This window comes from Denticeps clupeoides, chromosome 10 (genome assembly GCF_900700375.1).
Source record: "Denticeps clupeoides chromosome 10, fDenClu1.1, whole genome shotgun sequence".
In the NCBI taxonomy this organism is placed as follows: domain Eukaryota; kingdom Metazoa; phylum Chordata; class Actinopteri; order Clupeiformes; family Denticipitidae; genus Denticeps; species Denticeps clupeoides.
In genome coordinates this window covers 11,784,111-11,804,716 of record NC_041716.1, presented here as the reverse complement: position 1 = coordinate 11,804,716, position 20,606 = coordinate 11,784,111, and the positions used below count along the sequence as shown (strand labels likewise).

At 43.7% G+C, this 20,606-nt stretch overlaps 1 protein-coding gene across 1 annotated transcript in view; it reads left to right on the top strand.

Annotated features, from left to right (window-relative positions):
* The first annotated feature begins 2,159 nt into the window (after positions 1 to 2,159).
* Positions 2,160 to 20,606, top strand: part of LOC114797992 (cadherin-4-like) — a 285,019-nt gene continuing 266,572 nt past the window's right edge. Inside the window, exons 1-2 of the mRNA XM_028993348.1 lie at positions 2,160 to 2,506; positions 3,719 to 3,830. Of these exons, the coding sequence (XP_028849181.1) occupies positions 2,450 to 2,506; positions 3,719 to 3,830 (169 nt within the window). The 5' untranslated portion in view covers positions 2,160 to 2,449. The remainder of the gene's footprint in view (positions 2,507 to 3,718; positions 3,831 to 20,606) is intronic.

Genomic DNA, 20,606 nt, shown 5'->3' with positions numbered 1-20,606 from the left:
GACACCAGATACCAAGAGACCAGACGGACCGTACACAATGACAATAACTCTACTCGATGGAATAATACCCGGCATTCCCACAGCTTTATGGTTTCACGGAAGTTCCCAACACATATTAGATGTCCAGGCCTGTGTTCTGGAGGTCATGGATGCTTTAAAAAAAAAAATTATATTTCCATTAACGGGTCATAGAGGTGACAGGTGCAAAGGAAACATAAAGGCTTGTTAATCAATCGGATTCAGGGAGCGGGGCCAGACACATGCTTCGAATGCAAATCACGAGCCGCTAATGAAATGGTCATTGCAGATTTAAAAAAATAAAATAAATTCAAGAGATTCTGCCTGAAAGAGAGAGAGGATGTAGCAACTTGTACGCCCCCTTCCCGCCATCAAGGACTGGATGCATGATGGCGGGCATATGGAGAATAGAAAGATGGAAAGGGGGGTCGGGGGGGGACACTAATGGAACAAGTCCTCAGGAGGAAAAAAATGAAGATTTTTTTGGGGAAGCGTTGCATGGATCCAGAATTCCTCTCGCTGGGTGTGATAAAGCGCGGTGTAGGTACACGTGAGATCAATAAGAACTCATACCTGTATGCCTCTATACAGACCGCTGGATAAATCATTCTTTTAGACACGTGGAATGGTATTGATTGGTGTGCACGCTGAAAGAAATGAACTAGGCAGTTGTCGGCAGAACATTTGTGCTGGGAAACAGAAGAAAAATATATATCGTTGCCACACCTTTGCATTACACACACTCTTTTGCACAGGATGCCACGGAAAGATCCGTTTCAAAGGGCTAAAGAATGTAGAGTTTATGTACAAAGGAGGCCAATTCTTTATTAACATAGAATGTAACAGTGCATGCTATCATAATTGGTAATATTAATACTATTATAAATTACTTCTCTATCAATACCGGACATAGGTAACCAGTAAATGGGCCAATTAAAGAACAGTCATTCTGTAGGTTGTTAGAATCTCGGTTCCACCGAATCCCTGTGGTGGGCTCGTTCTCTCTCATTGTAACTCTGTCCTTCTTGACTCGATTGGATCTTGTTATAGGTGTGTAGGCACGGTTGGAACCGAGGTGCGTTTTTTTTCTGTCCTAAGATGTAATCTGTGCCGGAATGCATGCCTTTGTGTCTGGTGAGACATCGCAGTGTCGAGAGAAATGCATGAGGTGGTCAGTGGACCAAAGGAACAGTTTATGGTTGATTTATGGCTCGCATTTGTTATTGTTTAGGGGTGAGTCCCCACCCCAGTATGCCGTGACCCTGAGTAACAGAAAAGTGAAGTGAAAGTGATTGTCATTGTGATACACTGCAGCACAGGACACGGTGACACAACTAGATGTGTCCTCTGCTTTTAACCATCACCCTTGGTGAGCAGTTCGCAGCCATGACAGGCGCCCGGGGAGCAGTGTGTGCCTCGAAAAGTGAGTGATTGCATTATTGCTGAATAAAAAAAACACTGATTAAACAATATCCAACTGGCTGTTATTATTAGAATGTTCCGGAAGTAGATGTTTCATTGGCGCTTGTCATTGCTGTTTTAGAAATTGGTTTTATTAACTGCGGCATTGTCATTGAAAGCATTTAAAAGGCATTTCACATTCTCCGGAAATTGTCATGGCAGCAAAACACTAGCGTAGCAGCTCTACTTAATGAACCCTGCGTCGGGGTCGGGGTCATGTCAGTTTTTAGGGGGCAGTGGTGGCCTAGCGGGTAAGGAAATGGACCCGTAATCGGAAGGTTGCCAAAGGGCCACCAAAGTGTCACTGAGCAAACCACCGTCCCCACACACTGCTCCCGGGGCGCCTGTCATGGCTGCCCACTGCTCACCAAGGGTGATGGTTAAATGCAAAGGACACATTTCGTTGTGTCACCGTGTGCTGTGCTGCAGTGTTTCACGATGACAAACTAGTTCACTTTCACTTATCAGGGAGGGGGGGGGGTGCTGGTGAGCGGATGCTTGGTATTTACAGTGTTATCTTCATTATTATAATTCATAAACACGACGCCTTGGAAGTCAAGTTTTCGTCGCTTCTCTCTCTCTCTCTCTCTCTCTCTCTCTCTCGCTCACACACGCCCGCCTTCAAGCAGCCGCGTCTCGCGTGGGGACAATTTTGGCCACTCGCCGCGCTTCCCCGGTAACACCGACAACGCGGCGTGTCGCGGTTCAACCTTCACCCCGCACAGAGTTGAGTGCGCCCCGTCCCGTCCACGTCCACGTCCACACAGTGTGTCTTTAAGCGGCGTCCCCCGCGTCCGTGCGGTAGGAGGGGTCGCGGTGACGCTGCCTGGCGCGGAGCCGAGCGGAGCGGAGCGCGGCGCGTCACCTGCAGCCGAGCGCACACGGGCTCCGGACGCGCGTTTCTCGGAGAGGACCGACGGAGCGGGAGAAGAAGCGCGGAACCGGGAGCAGCCCCACGCGTTTGGCCAGGATGAAAGGCGCCTTCGCGCTCCTGCTGGCGGGGACCGTCCTGCTGCGCGCATCCCTGGTGAGCAACTCGGGAGTCGGGACCGCGGGGCTGGACCGCCGGAGCGCCTCGCACTTGTTACCGTCGTTCTCTCCGCGGACAAGTGACGTTCGCCCGGGACGTATTGGCGGGACCGGGCGGCCACGCGGTTCATCCCGCGGGAGCTTTCGGCTCAACTTTTGCTCTTTTTTTTTTTTTTTTTTTTATTGTTTTCTTCTCGGCAACTCGCGGCGCGACGCCCGCGGATTTCGGAGCGCGCCGGCGTGTCTCTCCCACACTCCCCCGTGGGTGCGAGACCGCGGCGCCGGAGACCCCCGTTATAATCTGCGCGAATAAAACTTTTCCTTTCTTCTTTCCCCGTGTTAATATAGACATTTGATTATTTCTACGGACCGGGGAGCAGAGAATATTCGAGGGTTTATTCGACGGTCGCGTCATAACGATATAAAACGCGGCGTGCTCAGCGTCCCACGACCCGCTTTTTTTATTTCTTTTTTGTTCTCAGTTCGGGTTATTTTTTTATTTTATTTTTTTGCGTTTGAAGGTTGAAGGATTGATCTGTTAGTCGCCGGGCGCACTGCGGCTCTCCTGCGCTTCGATTAAAACCGCAGCGATCGGCGCGCTTCTCAACGCCGCGTGTCCGCGTCCGAGATTCGGCCCGATCCCCCAACATGTTCACAGAGGACGACGTGAAACGGTCCCGGGGGGTGGGCGATCCAAAAAAGACAAACTTCCACGCACCCCGCGCGTCTCTGAGTTGGTTGGGGCTGAGACTGGGAACATATAGATATATTATCTATACGTGGGAAGACGGATACTTTATTTTGTCGAGTGGGAAGTTTGGTCGTGCCATTAATATCATTTTCATGCTGATCATGTGACACTGCACCCCGTTAAAATGCCACCACTTGGGCAGTGAAGTGCGTGTTGGGAACATGATATTTGTGTCTTTTTTTGTATGTTTTGTGTGTGTGTGTGTGTGTGTGTAGTGTCATGTGGAAAATCGTGAAGTATAGTGCACATCACCATTATTCCCTGATTGTCGGGCCCTGGAGGATAATGTCTCTACAGAACCCATCTTCTGGTTGTATTTCGTGGATTTCTTTTCTCTCCCCGAGCCAGGCACAGGGAAAGGAACGGGATGGAAACGTACACAGAAACGTTTCACAAATCCATTTCCGTTCTTCTTCTTCTTTTTTTATTTACGTATTTACCTTTCTTTTTTTTTTATAGGGGAGTAAGAGAGAGCCGGTGCTGAAAGAGCCTTGCCGGCCCGGATTTTCACAAAGTTTTTATACTGTGCTCGTGCCAAGGGATCTACTGCAAGGCCGGAGCGTTCTGAAAGGTACGGCTGATCCTTTGCTTTCATGAGAACCCCCTCTTCCTCCTGCTTTTGTCTTGGGCGCGGGGAGGATGAGTCGAAGGCAGAAATCAGTACCTACGGACAAGAAATGCATGTGTGTGTGTGTGTGTGTGTGTGTGTGGGGTGCTGAATGGCTTTTCAGTCTGCTGTTCTATTGCTGAGGTCGACTCACTTTCAGAACCCCTCCTGTGCGATGTGAAAGGCAGAGTTGCCTTTTTTTGGGGAGTTTATGGTCTTTGTCTTTGTCCTCGTGACCAGTTTCAAATATATTTTGCCTCTGAGAGATGACAATACAGTAACACACACACACGCACACACTCGCACACTCCCCACGTTGCCAGATCTATCATGAAATGACATTTACTCACTCCCACATGCAGACAGCTGACAGGCAGATGAGAGAGCGATCTGATTCGCTGCTGGCTTTGCCGGAGAGCAGAAGTGAGCGGAGGCGCAGTGGTGCAGAACGCAGAGAGTGTGTGTGTGTTTGTGTGTGTGTGTCACATGATCACTGGTTGCAGCTCCACATGTAGCACTGTAGCACCTGCCTGGTAGAGTCATGCCAGTGGGATGTGACTTAGCTGCCTGGCACATTCCGCAGGAATTTAAAGATTCATTTGTCACCTGTGTTGGTGACAGGCAATGCGTTTTTTTTTTTTTTTTTTTTTTTTTTTTTAATATTTTTCTATGCTGTCGGCCTCTTTTGCAACTTTTTATGCCTCTGTCTCTCATATGTTGCTCTTTAACGGCAGGGTTTATCATCAGTTGGCCCAGTATGCTTCTGTTCTTAAAGCCGCAGGGGCAATTATTTGGTGAACCGACTCTGTTTGGACGTCCGATAGTGCAGGAAATCGAATCGACACCCCGACTCTGATCTCTCTCGGCCCCTGCCAATAGCCGCTAATTGGAATCCTGCATTGATCTCTGCAGTCTCGGCACTCAGCAGAAATGGTTGGTCCTGCTTCGTTGACACTGTATCTTGCGCAGACGTGTATGCCATGCAGTCCCTGCACACAAAAACGCTTCATTACTGTAGTTAACATCATACATGATGTGGACAGGGATGTACAAGGACTAAAAACATGTCTGACTAACAACATGCTACGTTAATTCATTTCCATTTGCAAGATTTGCGCTAAACTAAAGCGAACCTTTTGAAATCGTGGCAGGTATATTTCTAATAGAAGGCTACATAAAGGCACTAAGTGTTATGCAAGCGAGAGTGTCCATGTCCATTGATGATCCACCTAGACGTACCCCGACATGTAATTTCGAATGTCATGTTACCTGTAAGTGTGAAATAGGCCGTTTTGAATTGTCTGTAGTACCACCTGATGTCAGCAGTATATGGGAATTTTTATGTGATTCCATTGAAGCATGTTTTTTAATTCACAATTTCACTCTTTAAAAACAGGTAGGCTCCATTGCTTAAAAAAAAAAAAAAAGCATTCGTGATTCATTCCTGGTGGTCTTTCTGTTGAATGAGTGGGTGGATGTGGATGTGAGTGAGTGAGAGGAAGAGAGCGAGAATGAGAGAGAGAGAGAGACGGGAGTGGGCGAGACCTTGTGGTGTGAGTTTTGCGTCTGTGTGGACGACCACACTTTTAGAGCCGAAGGACGCGTCCCTCGGTGCGAAGGTGGGATTGTTGTTGCGCGTAGGTACTGTAAGCTGTCTGCCGTAGTGAAGTTCTTAGCCCAGCAGGGGGTGTCAATACAGTCAGGAGTGTCCACATTGAGAAGCTGTGTGTGTGTGTGTGTGTGTGTGTGTGTGTGATATCAAAATGCATGTTTGTGTCTGTGTATGTGCATGAACCTTGGTTCCACATTTGACTGAAGGGCCTCTGAACACCTTCCAGACCTTCTCCTCAAAGTGACATAATTACCCGATACCTTACAATCCACTAGAACTGAGCTGGTTGTAATCTTTCCTTATCTGACATTTACGACTTGGGATACCTCCTCCCTTTGTTATTGTTAAAGGGACATGTGCCGGATCTCCAGTTTCCGTCCTTCGGTCTGGCTCCATGACGCCCGATTTGTGAGCCTGGTCACGCAGCTGCGTTGCCAGACCCGGTTCGGCGCACCAAAGTGATTTATGCAGCGAGGCGCTATGATTTATCGCTCATAAGGGAATGTTGCTGAGGGGAGACAGGATATTCTTCTGGAAAGACTTTAATAATAACGTTGTTTAACCTAGAACCGTCAGACGGCGGGAAAATAATAATGGCTCGGACAGAACTGGGGCCTAGAACACGAAAGTTGGCGTGCAGCGGTGGGTAATGCTGCCGGGGAGTCTAATCAGGGTGGACAGGGCCGGGGTTGCCAGGTGACGGGGGAGGAGGTCGGCTCACGCCGACTGGGAGGTTTCAGCAGCAAAGGTTCTTGACCCCCACGCCCTCATGTGTGTGGCTTTAATTACGCACAACTTCTGATGACGCTACAGATGAGCTCAGGCTCAGCAAAATGACACACACACACACACACACACACACACACCTGGTCGGAGTTTCCTCGGTTATGCGACAGGCCTGTTACACTTGGCTCGAGTTGCTCTTGATGTCGGGAAAAAACCATCAGGAATCAGTTCAGGTTGCATGTTTAGTTTGGCTCTCTTGGACGCCGTAAACATGGAGACCACACGAGTGAAAATCTAAACATCAGCTGATTTTTGATGCAATGCTGTTAATACAATTAATGCGACTGTTTACATGAAGCAGACTTTATGATTTCTCCCGGATGTGAGAAAACAGGCTTTATTGGTTATTGTCAATGTTATCATTTGGATTCATTTGAGGGTGACATAGTGGTGCAGCCTCCAATGTTTGTATCTGGTCTCTGGTTTGTATCTTTGGTTTCCTCCCAGCACCCAAGAGGCTTGCTCACTATGTGGACTGGCCATAGGTGTGAGTGTGCGAGTGACCGGGGAGCGACACCAACTTGAGTCCCCGAACCTGTGTCCGATATTCTGATTGTGGTTAACGGGTGGAAAGCGAGCGACTTCATTTAATTTGTTGTGCCATTTGGGTATGGAGAGAGATTCCTGACTGCATGTTCATTATTCTCTGTGCAGGGAACACTGTCTTGCTAGTTGAAATGCTCTGAGTGTTCATTTACGGCCTGACCTAAAGGTGCTCCTGAACGCAGCTGGAGCCCCATTGGATCTTGTCATCATGGGGCATTTACCATTCAGTCACACTCGTCTTTTATTAATGCCTTATCCAGAAGAAAAGGAAAAAAATATCTGACCAAAATCACATTCAATCTTGGAATTAAAGTGGTTGATTTTTATCTTGGGTTCTTTTATGACACTTCATCATCTTCCCCCAGCCGACCCCCCTGCTGTAAGCCTATTCACGTCTAAATATATTAATTTCTCAAAGCATTTTCTTTTCTGTAAAGATATTGATACTTATACTGCTTATTATTACCACTACTTTTCTAAACTTCTCTAATCTCCCATGTAGAAATAAAGAAATAAAGATCATAAAGATCATGAACAAAGGTTATTGAAATATAATGTTTTAGCTACTAAATAAATGCTTTAAAGTCTAAATAAATTAATAAATACATCATGCATGTGAAATGCATATTGATGGAGAAGGGATCAGACTTCTGTTATTCACTGACAAAACTGCGGATTCAATGTAAATTAGTAGAATTAAAAACTATTTTTACCATAGCAGTATTCGGTAATATAATGGTGTAATACATTATTTCAATTAATATCCTAAATACACCATTGTATGACATATTTTTAATTATGTAGGTTACAGTGCAGTAGCCCCATTACTGAAGCAGTGAAAGATGTTGTCCTTTTTCATATGTTTTTAATGAGATTGCATTTTACATGTACCTACCTTTTTGCACATTTTTAACTGTAAAAGTACACCTACACACTTCTGCTTTATGACAAATGATGTAGTTGAACCCACATCTACATTTACATTTACAGCATTTATCAGACGCCCTTATCCAGAGCATAAGTAGTAAGTAGTAATATAAATAGTAAGATACATTGGATACTGTGTTAGTGTGAATTTGGCCAGTTTTATTGCGTCTTTATCAAGTGTGACTATGTTCATGCTGTACTAAATTGAAAATGGTTTTCCAATAATGACTGAAGCTTTTAAAATGACAGACTTGTTTTTATGAACACAGCATCCACTGGAATACTAATTGAACACTAGGTTCCTCTCTACATGTATGCAGATATTCCACCAAATACAGCCAGTTTTAGCTACCAGAGTCATTACGTGAACAATGTGTGGACTTCAGTCATTTTGTTTTTCTTTTTAATGCACCAGACTATTGTATGTTGAGGCTAACTGGTCATCTGTGAAACATAGTTTCAGGATTTTTTTTTCCACTGTTAAGCATCTGTTCATAAATTAGCAGCAATTGAAGTTAGATAAAAATCACACCCGGCATTAGTAGGAACCAGATGATGATTATACAAGCAGACTTGCACCAGGAGTGTGAATTTTGCATCCTGATCGGTCCATTCTTTTAACCATTGATTGATCACAGGGCCGGTGTGGATCTATGTCTGCACTCGTGTTATACTGATCCATCCATAGGGAGAGGAACATGGAGGTCCTTTTGAGTTGTGCCCCCTGGTTCCTCAGAGGGAGGGCAGCTGCGGCTGACCCTGGTCCCAGAGCTTTTCCTCAGTTGCTTAGTTCTTCCAAATCCGTTTAGGTATTAAACACCATGTGAACTGGAATTCCATTCCATGAGATTGATTGATTTGCCCTGGTTTGTTTGATTAATTTGGATTAATGTGGTGATGGGAGAAGTCCTTTACTTTTTTGACTCTGTTTGCTCCCATGGTTGTGGTGCATTGTGGGAACTCACTATTCATTGGACAGTCTGTACATGGGGGGTACACAGCATACACAGTTAAGTGTTGAGAATAAAACAAATCAATTTGAACTGCAGTTTCTACAGAATAATGCCTCCTAAACTTCCTGTCAAGGCAAATTTGGCAAGACGGCCAGTGATGAGTCTCTCTCGCTCGGATCTGGGGAGGAACTGAGTCCAGGGAGACTTCTGCACGGCACAAACACCAACATGCATGACCATGTTGCACGGATTGAAATGCTGTGATCCAGTAAATAGTCAAATGCCAGTTTGAATGAACATGATGTATTGGAATTGGATGGCACACCACAGCCTCCCACCACACACATGTGGGAAAACAGGGTTTGTTGATTATTGTGTTATAATTTGTATTAATTTAAGGGAGACATAGTGGTGTGGCCTCCAATGTTTGAATCTGGTCTCACCATACTGGTGCTGGTCTTCTGTGGGCTCTTTGTCTTTCCTCCCAACATTCACTGTCAAAACACACCGGCAGACCTACAGGATCCAACATTTTTGTCCAGCAGACCACCTTCCTCACGGCACTGCAGTCGTGCATCAATGGGTCACAATGCGTAGAGGTCAAAGTTCACTGAGATTCAACTTAGAAACCCGCTGTCTGCAGATTTTCGCAGAGCGCAGGGGTTGCATTTGACGACTTGTTTGTGAATCCATGTCATTTTCCATGTTAAATATTCTGATATGACATGCATGTTGTCTGAATTTTATTCACTGGATTCTTGGTGCATATCAATGAATAACTACAATTGACGAATAAAAATGTAATCACTAAATGTGCTGAAGTGAATAAATGTTTCTGTATTAAATTTGTTGTGCATCTGTTATGCTACACCCAGCTTTAGAGTGTCGGTCGGAATGAAGGTTGCTGTTTATTGACACCTCTTCTCTTTCAGGCGCCTGCTTTCGCCCCACACTTTCAAACAGAATTACCCCGTTTTGATGTCGACATTTATGCACCTTGGCCTGGAGAGCAGGAGGGACTTTCCTAAAGTTTGAAGTGCACTACCCCTCAGCTTTTAGATGTCTCTTTCACATGTTTAAAAGTTTTCTCCAATGATTCTGACATTTTATCTGTCCTTCACTTTTTTCTTGTTCAGTGATTCACATTTTTTCCCATCTGGCTTTTGCTGTCTGCTTCCAAATGTAGTATGTTATGGCGTTATGGTCATAACATTTTAAAAGATTTCTTCCTCAGGAATAGACTTTTTCCTCATTTGAAGCAGAGAAACTTGACCTCTGGGAGTCACTTTGTGGCGTGTTTGCGGCTCTTCCGAATTTAATTTCCAATCCTTCTGCTAAATTATAAGGACGGTTATAGAACTTCCAGGTAGGGATCCCCTGGGCCCCTGACAGGCACAGCAGACGCCCACCCCCATCCTGAAAGGCAACTCCGCTCTCATTAGGTTTTATTGGACAGGAACGTCGGCCATGTCGGCACCTGTAGGAGGTCATCAGCGAGCTCGCCACGGGACTCCAGGCTGACCGCTGCTGCCCAGCCATTAGAACAAAGGAGAGCGTGAGAGGTGTGTGTGTGTGTGTGTGTGTGTGTGTGTGGGGTGGGTAAGCAGGTGGAGAACATTATTCTTTAATGAGATTTTGGACATCTCCCGTGCCCTCAGGAGAGGGAGGTTTTGCGGCGAGATTTCCTGCAGATTGAGTTACTTTGCTGTGGTGGTGAACTCTGTGTCCTTGTCGTCTGCTCCATGCTTAAAACAGCCATCCCACCCAGGAGGCGTGTTGGTGTGAGGGCCCGGTGGCACCCTGGCCCACGGCCCATCTGAAGATGTTAGGCCTTTTAAAGTTCTCTGCTGTTTAATGTACAGCTGGTGCCTCTGTATTGAAGATATTAAGTGTAAAGTCCTGCCAACCCCACACATACACAGAAAAGGTTCTGTGCTTAAGCTTTAAGACAAAATAAGAACATTTACTGCCTTTATCAGACATCCTTATCCAGAGTGACTTACAATCAGTAGTTACAGGGACAGTCCCCCTGGAGACACTCAGGGTTAAGTGTCTTGCTCAGGGACACAATGGTATTTAGTGGGGTTTAGTGTTCATAGGTGAGTGTCTTACCCATTAGACCAGCACCAATCCTAAAACAAGCTACACCTGTTAGTCCCAAACTTTCTGAAAGTGGCATGGAAAATAATGCAATAAAGCAAGCGTAATATATGTATTAAGTGCCCTCATTTTCTGTTACTCATAGGCGACTCAACCACTGACTCTGGCCTCTCTATATATGTACAATACAGGCCAAAGGTTGGACACACCTTCTCATTCAATGTGTTTTCTTTATTTTCATGACCATTTACATTGGTAGCTTCTCACTGAAGGCATCAAAACTATGAATGAACACATGTGGAGTTATGTACTTAACTAAAAGTGGAGACCTGGCCTCCACAGTCACCAGACCTGAACCCATTCGAGATGGTTTGGGGTGAGCTGGACCGCAGAGTGAAGGCAAAGGGGCCAACAAGTGCTAAACACCTCTGGGAACTCCTTCAAGACTGTTGGAAAACCATTTCAAGTGATGACCTCTTGAAGCTCACAGAGAGAATGCCAAGAGTGTTTTTATATATATATTTATTTATTTTCTTTATTGAATTTTTTTAATAAATTTGCTAAAACCTCAAATAAACTGCACGTTGTCATTATGGGGTGTTTTGGGTAGAATTCTGAAAAAAAAAATTTAATCCATTTTGGAACAAGACTGTACTGGCTATTTTACTTCTCTGAGTGTGTGTGAATGTTTGGATTGTTTCCACCAGATCCCCAGATGAGTCCCCAAACATTGCTGGTGTCCAGAAGCTACACTTGCGTCATAGTGGAGGTGGATGTTCTTGTATACAGTGTCTGATAATGAGCGGTATGGTAGCTGGATTTTTGTTGCCTAGTATTAAAAAAAACGATGCCCACCTAACCAATGTTCACCAAAAAACATATAAAACATGTTTTCAATTATTTCACCTTTTTTGTACATGACTCCACATGTGTTCATTCATAGTTTTGATGCCTTCAGTGAGAATCTACCAATGTAAATGATCATGAAAATAAATAAATAATTTGTCTGTACTGTATATACATATATGTGTGTGTTGTCTTTGCTTTATAATTCACATTGAGGCCCTCTTTAAATAAGCTTAGATCACTGAAGGCCTCAGAACTCAGGACAGTTATGCACTTTCCACATTGTTCCTCCTGGCTGCAGCTGATCCTTTCAAATTTTACTTGAGCAGACAGAGCGGCTTTCCCTCCCTGTTCGCTCAAATTAAAGCAGCTCCTCAGAGAGCCACGCAACTTAACCTTCAAACAGAGCTCACAAAGTAATAACACTGGCACTTTAAACCAATAAGCACTTAGTAGATTAAGAAGACAACACACAGGGGCATGCAGGGGTTTGACCCACTTCTACTGAAACCTCTGTAAAAAAAATATTAAGGGAGACCATGAGGAAAGAGGCAGGTCTAAGAAGACAAAAAATTACAAATTTCATTGTTCCGGTCCGGCATCCCTTGCTCAGCTGCACACCCGGCCCAGTGGCATAACGTGGTTTGCTCAGGATCACTAGGGGACGTTCTCCTTTGAAGTCAGGCTTGCATGATTCTGGATGGAAAATAAAGACCTGAACTTGGTAGTGTTCAGTAGTCTAGGCTGGCTTAAAAAAAATACTGGCCTGATGATTAATTTATTGTTCTTTAGAAACATGAACTAACTAGGTAATTATTACCGCAAGATGCTGCATTGAAGATGCTTTGTGAATTGTTGTGTCTTCGGAATGTAATTATGTCCCATAAAACATAATCCTGCAGCCCAGCAGTAAATCCTACCCAGGAGTGTAACTAGCCACGTGGACCGTCATTACAGATAATGGGGCTCTGTGAAATCAACATTTCATTTTCAGCTTTTTAGTCATTTTCATTTTGATTTACCACATTTTGAGAATAAGTAATAACATACAAATATAAAATTGCAATTTGCATTGTTTTATTCCATGCCTTTGAGGAAATAAAACATATAATACATATGATATAAAACATATAATACATGTTATTTCAATACAAAATTATATAATATTTAGAATTATTAATTGAGTTATGAATTAGAAAGATATATCACTTTTTGGTTTATCTTCCTTTTGTTCCTTCCTATAGTACTTTCAGTATTTCTCTGTGTCCCATAACAGGGGTTTCCTCTCTTTGCTCTCATCATACTTATTTTTGTATTTACACCTACTCACATACCTCAGACAAAGACATGTATGAAAATTATAGTGACACGAGTCAAGATCTTTCACATGCTTCCACATCTATGCCTTTGTCATAGTTTGTGCTTCACATGAATCAAATGTTCATAGATTCATACCACCAGATTTTATGGGACCAAATACAGACCTTTTGATGAGTACATTTTATTTATTAGTAAGTATTAGGCATGTGTTGATTTAAAGGTTTTGTCATTGGTATAATAGACTGAAAATCTGACTTGGGCATATAAGGAGCAGAATAAGAGTACACCAGAATGCCTATAGTTCTGTAACAAAAAGAATCGTGGACGTAAGCAAACCCACGTGTTCAACAACAGTAAGAGCTTTAACATGCAAAATGGCGTAATGATATACAATGGCCTGACCTCTTCTGCGCTCGCTCGGTCACCTCCTCCTCATTTTCCCGCGGCTATGGGAAAGATCATTATGGCTAATTAAAGAGACTTTTCCATTTGGTGTTTTTTAAATCAGCTACTAGAGACCGCTGTGATCTCCAGAGAAAAAAGTCAGAAGCAATCTGAGAGCATTAGCTCTTCATATGCTATTCTCTTTGTTGGGTGAGTTCTTTTTTTTTTTGGTGGTGGCTGAAACAGATGAAGGAGGGAAAAAAGTTCTTAAACTCATTCCAGACTGTGGCCAGTGCGCTGTATGGCTACTCTTCCTTGTTGGGCCCAAATGTTCAACCTTTGTTAGACTAACACTACTACAATTAAACACAACAGCACAACAAGTGCACAACTAGGCATGTTCCATGTAAATGCAATATTTTAAAGGATCATTTATTTTTTTAAATTCCTCTTCCTGAACATATTTTCCTATAGCTGCATTTTTCTCTAAATTGGTAAAATAATGTTTCAAGTAGGCATTATAAAAATGATTGGGTGGTAGTAGCCTAGTGGTTAACACACTCTCCTGTGAACCAGAAGACCCAGGTTACTACCATTGTGTCCCTGAGCAAAACACAAGTTGCTCCAGGGGGGACTGTACCTGTAACTACTGATTGTAAGTCGCGCTGAATAAAGGTGTCTGATAAATGCTGTAAATGTAAAAATTACTGAGTATATAGAAATATTTAGGGTCATTAGAGTATTTAGGGGCTAGCACCATCCCCACACTCTGCTCCCCAGGCACCTGTCATGGCTGCCCACTGCTTACCAAGGGTGAGCGGTGAAACACCTCTTGCAGTTTATCACAATGACTTTCACTTCCAATATTTTTGAAACTAACAGCATGATATTACGTGCTGACTCTAAGCTAAGTCTAATAAATGCATTAATAAAATGTGCAGTGCTCTACCTGAATTGCACCTTGTCCCGAGAACTGAGACCAGTTTCACAGTTCGTTGGCCAATTGATTAGTTGAGTGCCTGTCGTTTTGATGTCTTTTAATGGCTGATTGGTTTTGTTCTGTGTTGACTAATCGTTACATTACAATTTTATGTGGAATTAATGGTATTACCGAACAATTCTTGGGAACATTTTGCATGTACTTGCCTCTCAAAGGACATGGTAGACGGAGCAGAGGAACAATTAAACTGAGCTTACAAAAGGATATTGTTCTTTAACTGCTGCATTTTTATTAATTTATGTCTTGCAATAAAGCAAAAGCATGAAAAATAAATCAATTCCTTCTCGCCTCTCTGTTTCTTCATGTTGCCGAATGTGTAAAAAAAAGAAGGGAAAGGCTAAATAAAAACCCTCATGAAGTGAAATTATCTGAAGTAAGAGGGAGTGTTGGCCCTAGGGCAGAGCTTTTTGAGTTGAAACCAGAGAGGAGTCTGGGAGTATCACTGATTAAACCCAGCTAATGAACAGCCCTGTTCATGTCTCTGCAGTGAAGAACCATGACACCAGTTCGTAACATTGCCATGTCTGAGCAAATTAACTGACTCACTGGTGGTATTTTTACAGTGCATGCAGAATGTATTTAATTTTTTAGGATAAATTTGCTAAAACCTCAAATAAACTTTTAGCACGTTGTCATTATGGGGTGTTTTGGAACAAGGCTGTTTTACTGGTCTTAAATGTGGGGTGGATTGCTCTTCCCAAACATTCTTCTCTGAGTGTGTGGGAATGTTTGGATTGTTTCCCCAGATCCCCAGACGAGTCCCCAAACATTGCTGGTGTCCAGAAGCTACACTGTGTAAGCATGGCTGGGCGTGGCTAATTCAAAAGCACAATGGTTGCTGAGTATATCGTGTCACTTGCGTCATAGTGGAGGTGGTGTTAACAGGTTACAGCAGTCAAGTTCAGCCAGTGTTCACTTTGTACAGTGTATGGATGCACAGAAAAATGTAAACCGTAGCTGTGATTATTCTCTTTATAGTAGTTAAAAAATATTAGTAATCTCTTTTAAACTAAGATGTCTAATTTATGCTTATAAGTAAAAAATGAGGTTAACCAGTGTTAACTTGTAAAAAATGAGGTTAACCAGTGTTCACAGTGTTGAGGTTAACCAGTGTTCACTTTTTTCAATGGTAGTCAAGCCTATAAGGGCATCATATACAGTAAATCAAAAGGGAACTTAAGAGGGCTTAAAGTTCCCACCTCAAACCCCAAAGTTTTATTTGGTCCCCCTGGGAAAGTGGTCTAATCTTTAGTATACTTTATTAGCTGTACTGCATTGGAATTTTCATCAATATATGAATCACTGTTCCATCAATCGGAATGTTGAATCAAAGTTCTGATAATCTATCTGTATGGTAGCAGATGTGGTTTTGAGAGGTTTGTGAAGTTTCATGAGGTCCACCGATTAACAAGTTATATTAGAAGTTAAGAGTTATATTAGAAGTCAACATTGATGGAGAAACATTGGAGAATGGGACAAGACCTATGATGAGCCTTTCCCATGTAATTATCCTCAGTGGTTGTTGCGTGTGTGTCAGGAATAGACCTGGTGGGTAGGTCTTCATCTCCTCTATCAGAATATTTCAGTAAATGCTGAAAATATACTTTCATGTTTAGCAAACTAGAGGGTCAGCTGATCAACAAAAAGGATCAGCTGCCTGTATACTTTTATCAGTGGTATAATACTAGGATATATTGGAAATGAGAATTAATATCATTTCTATTGGTGAATCACTAATTAGATTGTGCTGCAATCTGCTAGGATGAGGTGTGTGTGTGTGTGTGTGTGTGTGTGTGGGTGTGGGTGTGTGAACGATTCTCCCCTGTACACTGCTTTCTAGTTCTCCATCTGTGTCTGGATGTAGGGTAAAGAACTGCGTTCTCCTGAGATCGGGGATAGAGGAGCTTCTAAAGGGCCCTCTTTAAATCCCCTTCTCCCCTTTCTTTTTTTTTTTTTTTTTTCTTTCTTTCTCCCTTTTTGTGTCTTTTTCTTCTTCCTTCGCCCAACATCAGAGCGAGAGGGGAGAGAGCTTTCCACGTTTGAGCCGTGGAGCAGGAGGGAAGCGCTTCTCTGTGCGCCTCTGTGTCCTCAACTACAGCGCTGCAGAAATGATCAAACAGAAAGATCGAGGCTGGGGGGGGGGGGGGGGGGGGGGTGGGGGGTGGTGGGTGGTGCCAGTAGAGAGCAGAAACCCAGGGCTCTGTGTGCCCCCATCCCCGGAACCCAGACAGACGGCTCAATCCCCGAATACACCTGCGGGCTGCGCTGCTCCTGAGCGTTTGGCTGAAGCACAGAAACCCACGCCCACCGCAACACACACTCTCTTTATTACACAAACACACCGATGGCTGCGGGTTGTCATGTGAACTCACAAAATAAAGCTTCAAGACTTGGTTTGCGTTCACCCACATGCACATTTTACATGTGCAACCACCCCAACTCTACATAAGCAACCAATCCAACTCTTCATGACCATGAATGAATCCCAACATGTGTATACATCCCAGTTGTTTTTGTTCAAGCAGCAAAATGATTCATATTTAAATTTGGACAAAAGTGTAACATAATAAATAATTAATCTAATTGTCATGATCCTGACAGTTCCCTGTTTCCCAGGTTTGTGTTTTCGGTCTTGTGCTCCTGATTTCCTGATTGTGTGCGTCTGTGATCATTATAAATGTTAGTATAATTGTATCCTTGTTTAGCATAAGTATATTAGTATATAATCAATGGGGTAATCAGGAGGTTGCTGGTTCGAATCCCGATCTGCCAAGGTGCCACTGAGCAAAGCACCATCCCCACACGCTGCTCCCTGGGCGCCTGTGCTGTGTGGTGTTTCACAATGACAATCTTTACACTTTCATAAATGTATCCTTGCTGTGTCCTGTCCTTGTGTCATTTGTCATTTTACCCTGTTTTCTATTGTGATGTTTGGTGTCTTGTGTGGTGGGCCCCTATGCCTCATTAATTTATTAAAATTCCAGTGTTTTGCATCCTTTTCCTTCCCAACATGCATCCCTGAAGCTAAATTTATCATGCAGCAATACATTTATCACCATAAACATCATTGACAGAAATACCTGTATTTCCATAAGGTGTAGTGCGTGGGGACGGTATCTGAGGAAGTTAATAGGGAGTGGCTTTGATTTGAATTTGAACAGATGACCCGTCAGTGTACATTTACATTTACAGCATTTATCAGACACCCTTATCCAGAGTGACTTACAATCAGTAGTTACAGGGACAGTCCCCCCCTGGAACAACTTAAGGTTAAGCATCTTAAGTGTCAGGGACACAATGGTACTAAGCGGGATTAGAACCTGTGTCTTCTGGTTGATGGGCGAGTGTGTTACCCACTAGGCTTCTAGCATCCGCACAGTTAAGAGTCTACTTCCTTACCTTCTATGCCAACACTGCTTATGAACTTTATTTGCATTCAAACTACAAACAGATGTGTATACACACACACACACACACACACACACACACACACACAAGTTGCATGCATGGGAATTATCCTAAATGGAGAAATGAAAGGATTACAAAGCGATGGTGTAATCCAGCTGTCAGTTCCACACCTCATTAGCAAACAATGGGAAGAAGCAGGAGGAACGGGTGGGTGAGCGGTGGCAGAGGAGGAGTAGGAGGAGGAGGAAGGGAGGAAGCCTGACTTTCCCAGCGCAGCTCCTGAAGCTCGGAGGAGCATTTTTATTAGGCTTTCATTCCCACATGTTCTTCTCACCTCTTTCCCCTGTCACTCTCCCTTACACCTCCTCTGCATTCACTTTCTTACCACCTGCTCCGCTTTCCTCCCCTGCCTTGCTCTCGTATACCGTTTTCCACTTCCCACTTTTTTTTTCCATTCTTCTCTGTCTTTCTGCTGGTCTTTCTGTTCTAAACAACAAGAAATGATCCTGATATAGGTGGAGCCACTCACATCACGTCTCGAACCCCCTTCAATTCCCTTATTAATTAAGGGTGGTTATTTGTTAATTTAATTGTAGGTGTATGGTATTTTTTTTGCCTGCTCCCTACAGCAGGCTAATTTGCCCCGCAGTTCTATGGACTGTAAATGAAAGGCATCGTGGGGGAACCGTTCAGATCATTTATTAAAAATTGATTTGGCGGAGCGTGAGCGAGGGATCTGCAGGGAAATCTCACCGGTGGTGTGTGCGAGAACAAGGGAAGTGGGGAGTGGATACTGGCGAGTGAGAACGAGAGAGAGAGAGAGAGAGAATTAAACTTTGCCGCTAAATAGATGTAGCTGGTTTTCTAGGAAGCGACAGGTGGGAACCGCCAGACTCCATGTCGAGGACACAGATGACACAAGCTGCAGCCCCGTAGGGGCCACTTTGTTGTGTACGAACTAAAATGTACCATGAAGTCGATTGCATGTGACGGGGCCCTTGTGAAGTGCTGCTGAAAGATCTCCTGTATTGTTAAAGTCATGTCTCCATTGTCCTTGGTGCTGTCTTTCAGAAGGAGGAAAAGCTATTTTTTCTGAATGGTTGTGACTAATCAGATTGATTGTGGCCATACAAAAGTCACTTGTTAGTGAGACTAATTGCAAAAACAGGCTTTGACTTGCTAGGAATCCAAAAGATTGGACTTTGGAGCACTGGAAAGGTCATGAGGTTCTTGAGTGATGGGTGCATCAGGGTAAGATGTGAATGGAATCATGAGTAGGACGTACTGAACAAGCTCTTGGAGTCTTCGTTATGATCTAGGGTTGCTCCAGTTTGTCAAGTTTGGGTTCAGCAACATTATGTGTCAATAAAATGTCAGATGATTTTCATGTTCCTGGAAAAGGAAAAAAATGACAAGGGCAGGATTCCAAAGGCCAAAGGTGGTCCTGCTGGTACAAGGGTTCATAATATTCATTAAGATAGGCACTGGGTAACACGCCTGCCTATGAATCAGATGACCACAAAGTGGGGTCCTGAGCAACAATTTAACCCTGAGGGTCTCCAGAGGAACTGTCTCTTTAAATACTGATTGCATAAGGGAGCTTGATAAATGCTGGAATGGAAATTTACTCTTAATAGGCAATGGACTTGTCCACCAAGCCTTGCTCAACAAAGCTGCTTTTCTCAGGGGAATTAACTGTGAATGTGAATTGATTTCGCCTGGGATAAGCGAGCACATGTAGATGTGGTGTAACGTAAAAGTTGAATGTTGCACAATTTCCAATTTGGAAATACAGGATCGGACCGAAAACAGCAAAGCAAATAATCTACGGCATATCTGATGCTCAGACGTTCGACATGCAAACCATGCAGATACTAGTAACAGAATCGAACCTAGCTGACTTCCTGTCATCCATCAGAAATCTCGTGCACCAATGTATGCAGCCTGCCTGACACCTGCACTGGTAAATGTTGTGACAGTTGGCTTAACGTGAGGGCGTTCGCGCCGCCGCACGTGCGATTCCCCCTGTCACACTCGCCACCTCTCTGCTCCCTCGGGCCAGCCCTGGCCCTTTAGCCACTCAGCTTCCGGGCTCGGTGGCCACCGCGAAGCCCTCATGAGGCTCACGTTTGGAATGAAGACGATGGGCCACTGCTGTGTTTCATTTCCTCCTTTCAGAGGAGCGTGGAGTTTCCTATTATGCAGACGTTTACTTCTCGCGTGAATTATTCATGGCTCCTGCGGATGCACATTTAGCATCAGCAGGTGTTGACAGGTTTTATTGCAGCTTTTCTCCTTGTTTGTGCCTTGTAATTAAGGAGGAATTTATCAGGTTTCTTTTAGATGTGAGACATTGGCCTTGTAAAATTAGCAGCACAACTGTTTCATTTTTTTCATCAGTTTATGCTGGTCTTTCATAGGCAAGTATAAGAGAGGTGTGTAGAATAGTGTTGTCTTAATTTTTTGAGTGAGCTCATGACTGAAGAGTGAGAAGTGTTTTCCCTCCCGGTACTGCCATGAAAAAAAGAAACTGTAGACCTGTTTAATGCTACAGGACACAGTTTTATTCCTAATGTAAATTTTGTTTACCTTTGTAATCCACTGTCAACACTGCAGTCAAAAACCCATCAAGTCGGATATCAACCGTACTACATATTACATGCATACCACCGAAGAGAGATTACATTTACATTTACAGCATTTACCAGACGCCCTTATCCAGAGCGACTTACAATCAGTAGTTACAGGGACAGTCCCCCCCTGGAGACACTTAGGGTTAAGTGTCTTGCTCAGGGACACAGGGGTAGTAAGTGGGATTTGAACCCTGGTCTTCTGGTAACAGACCTAGGACAGAACCT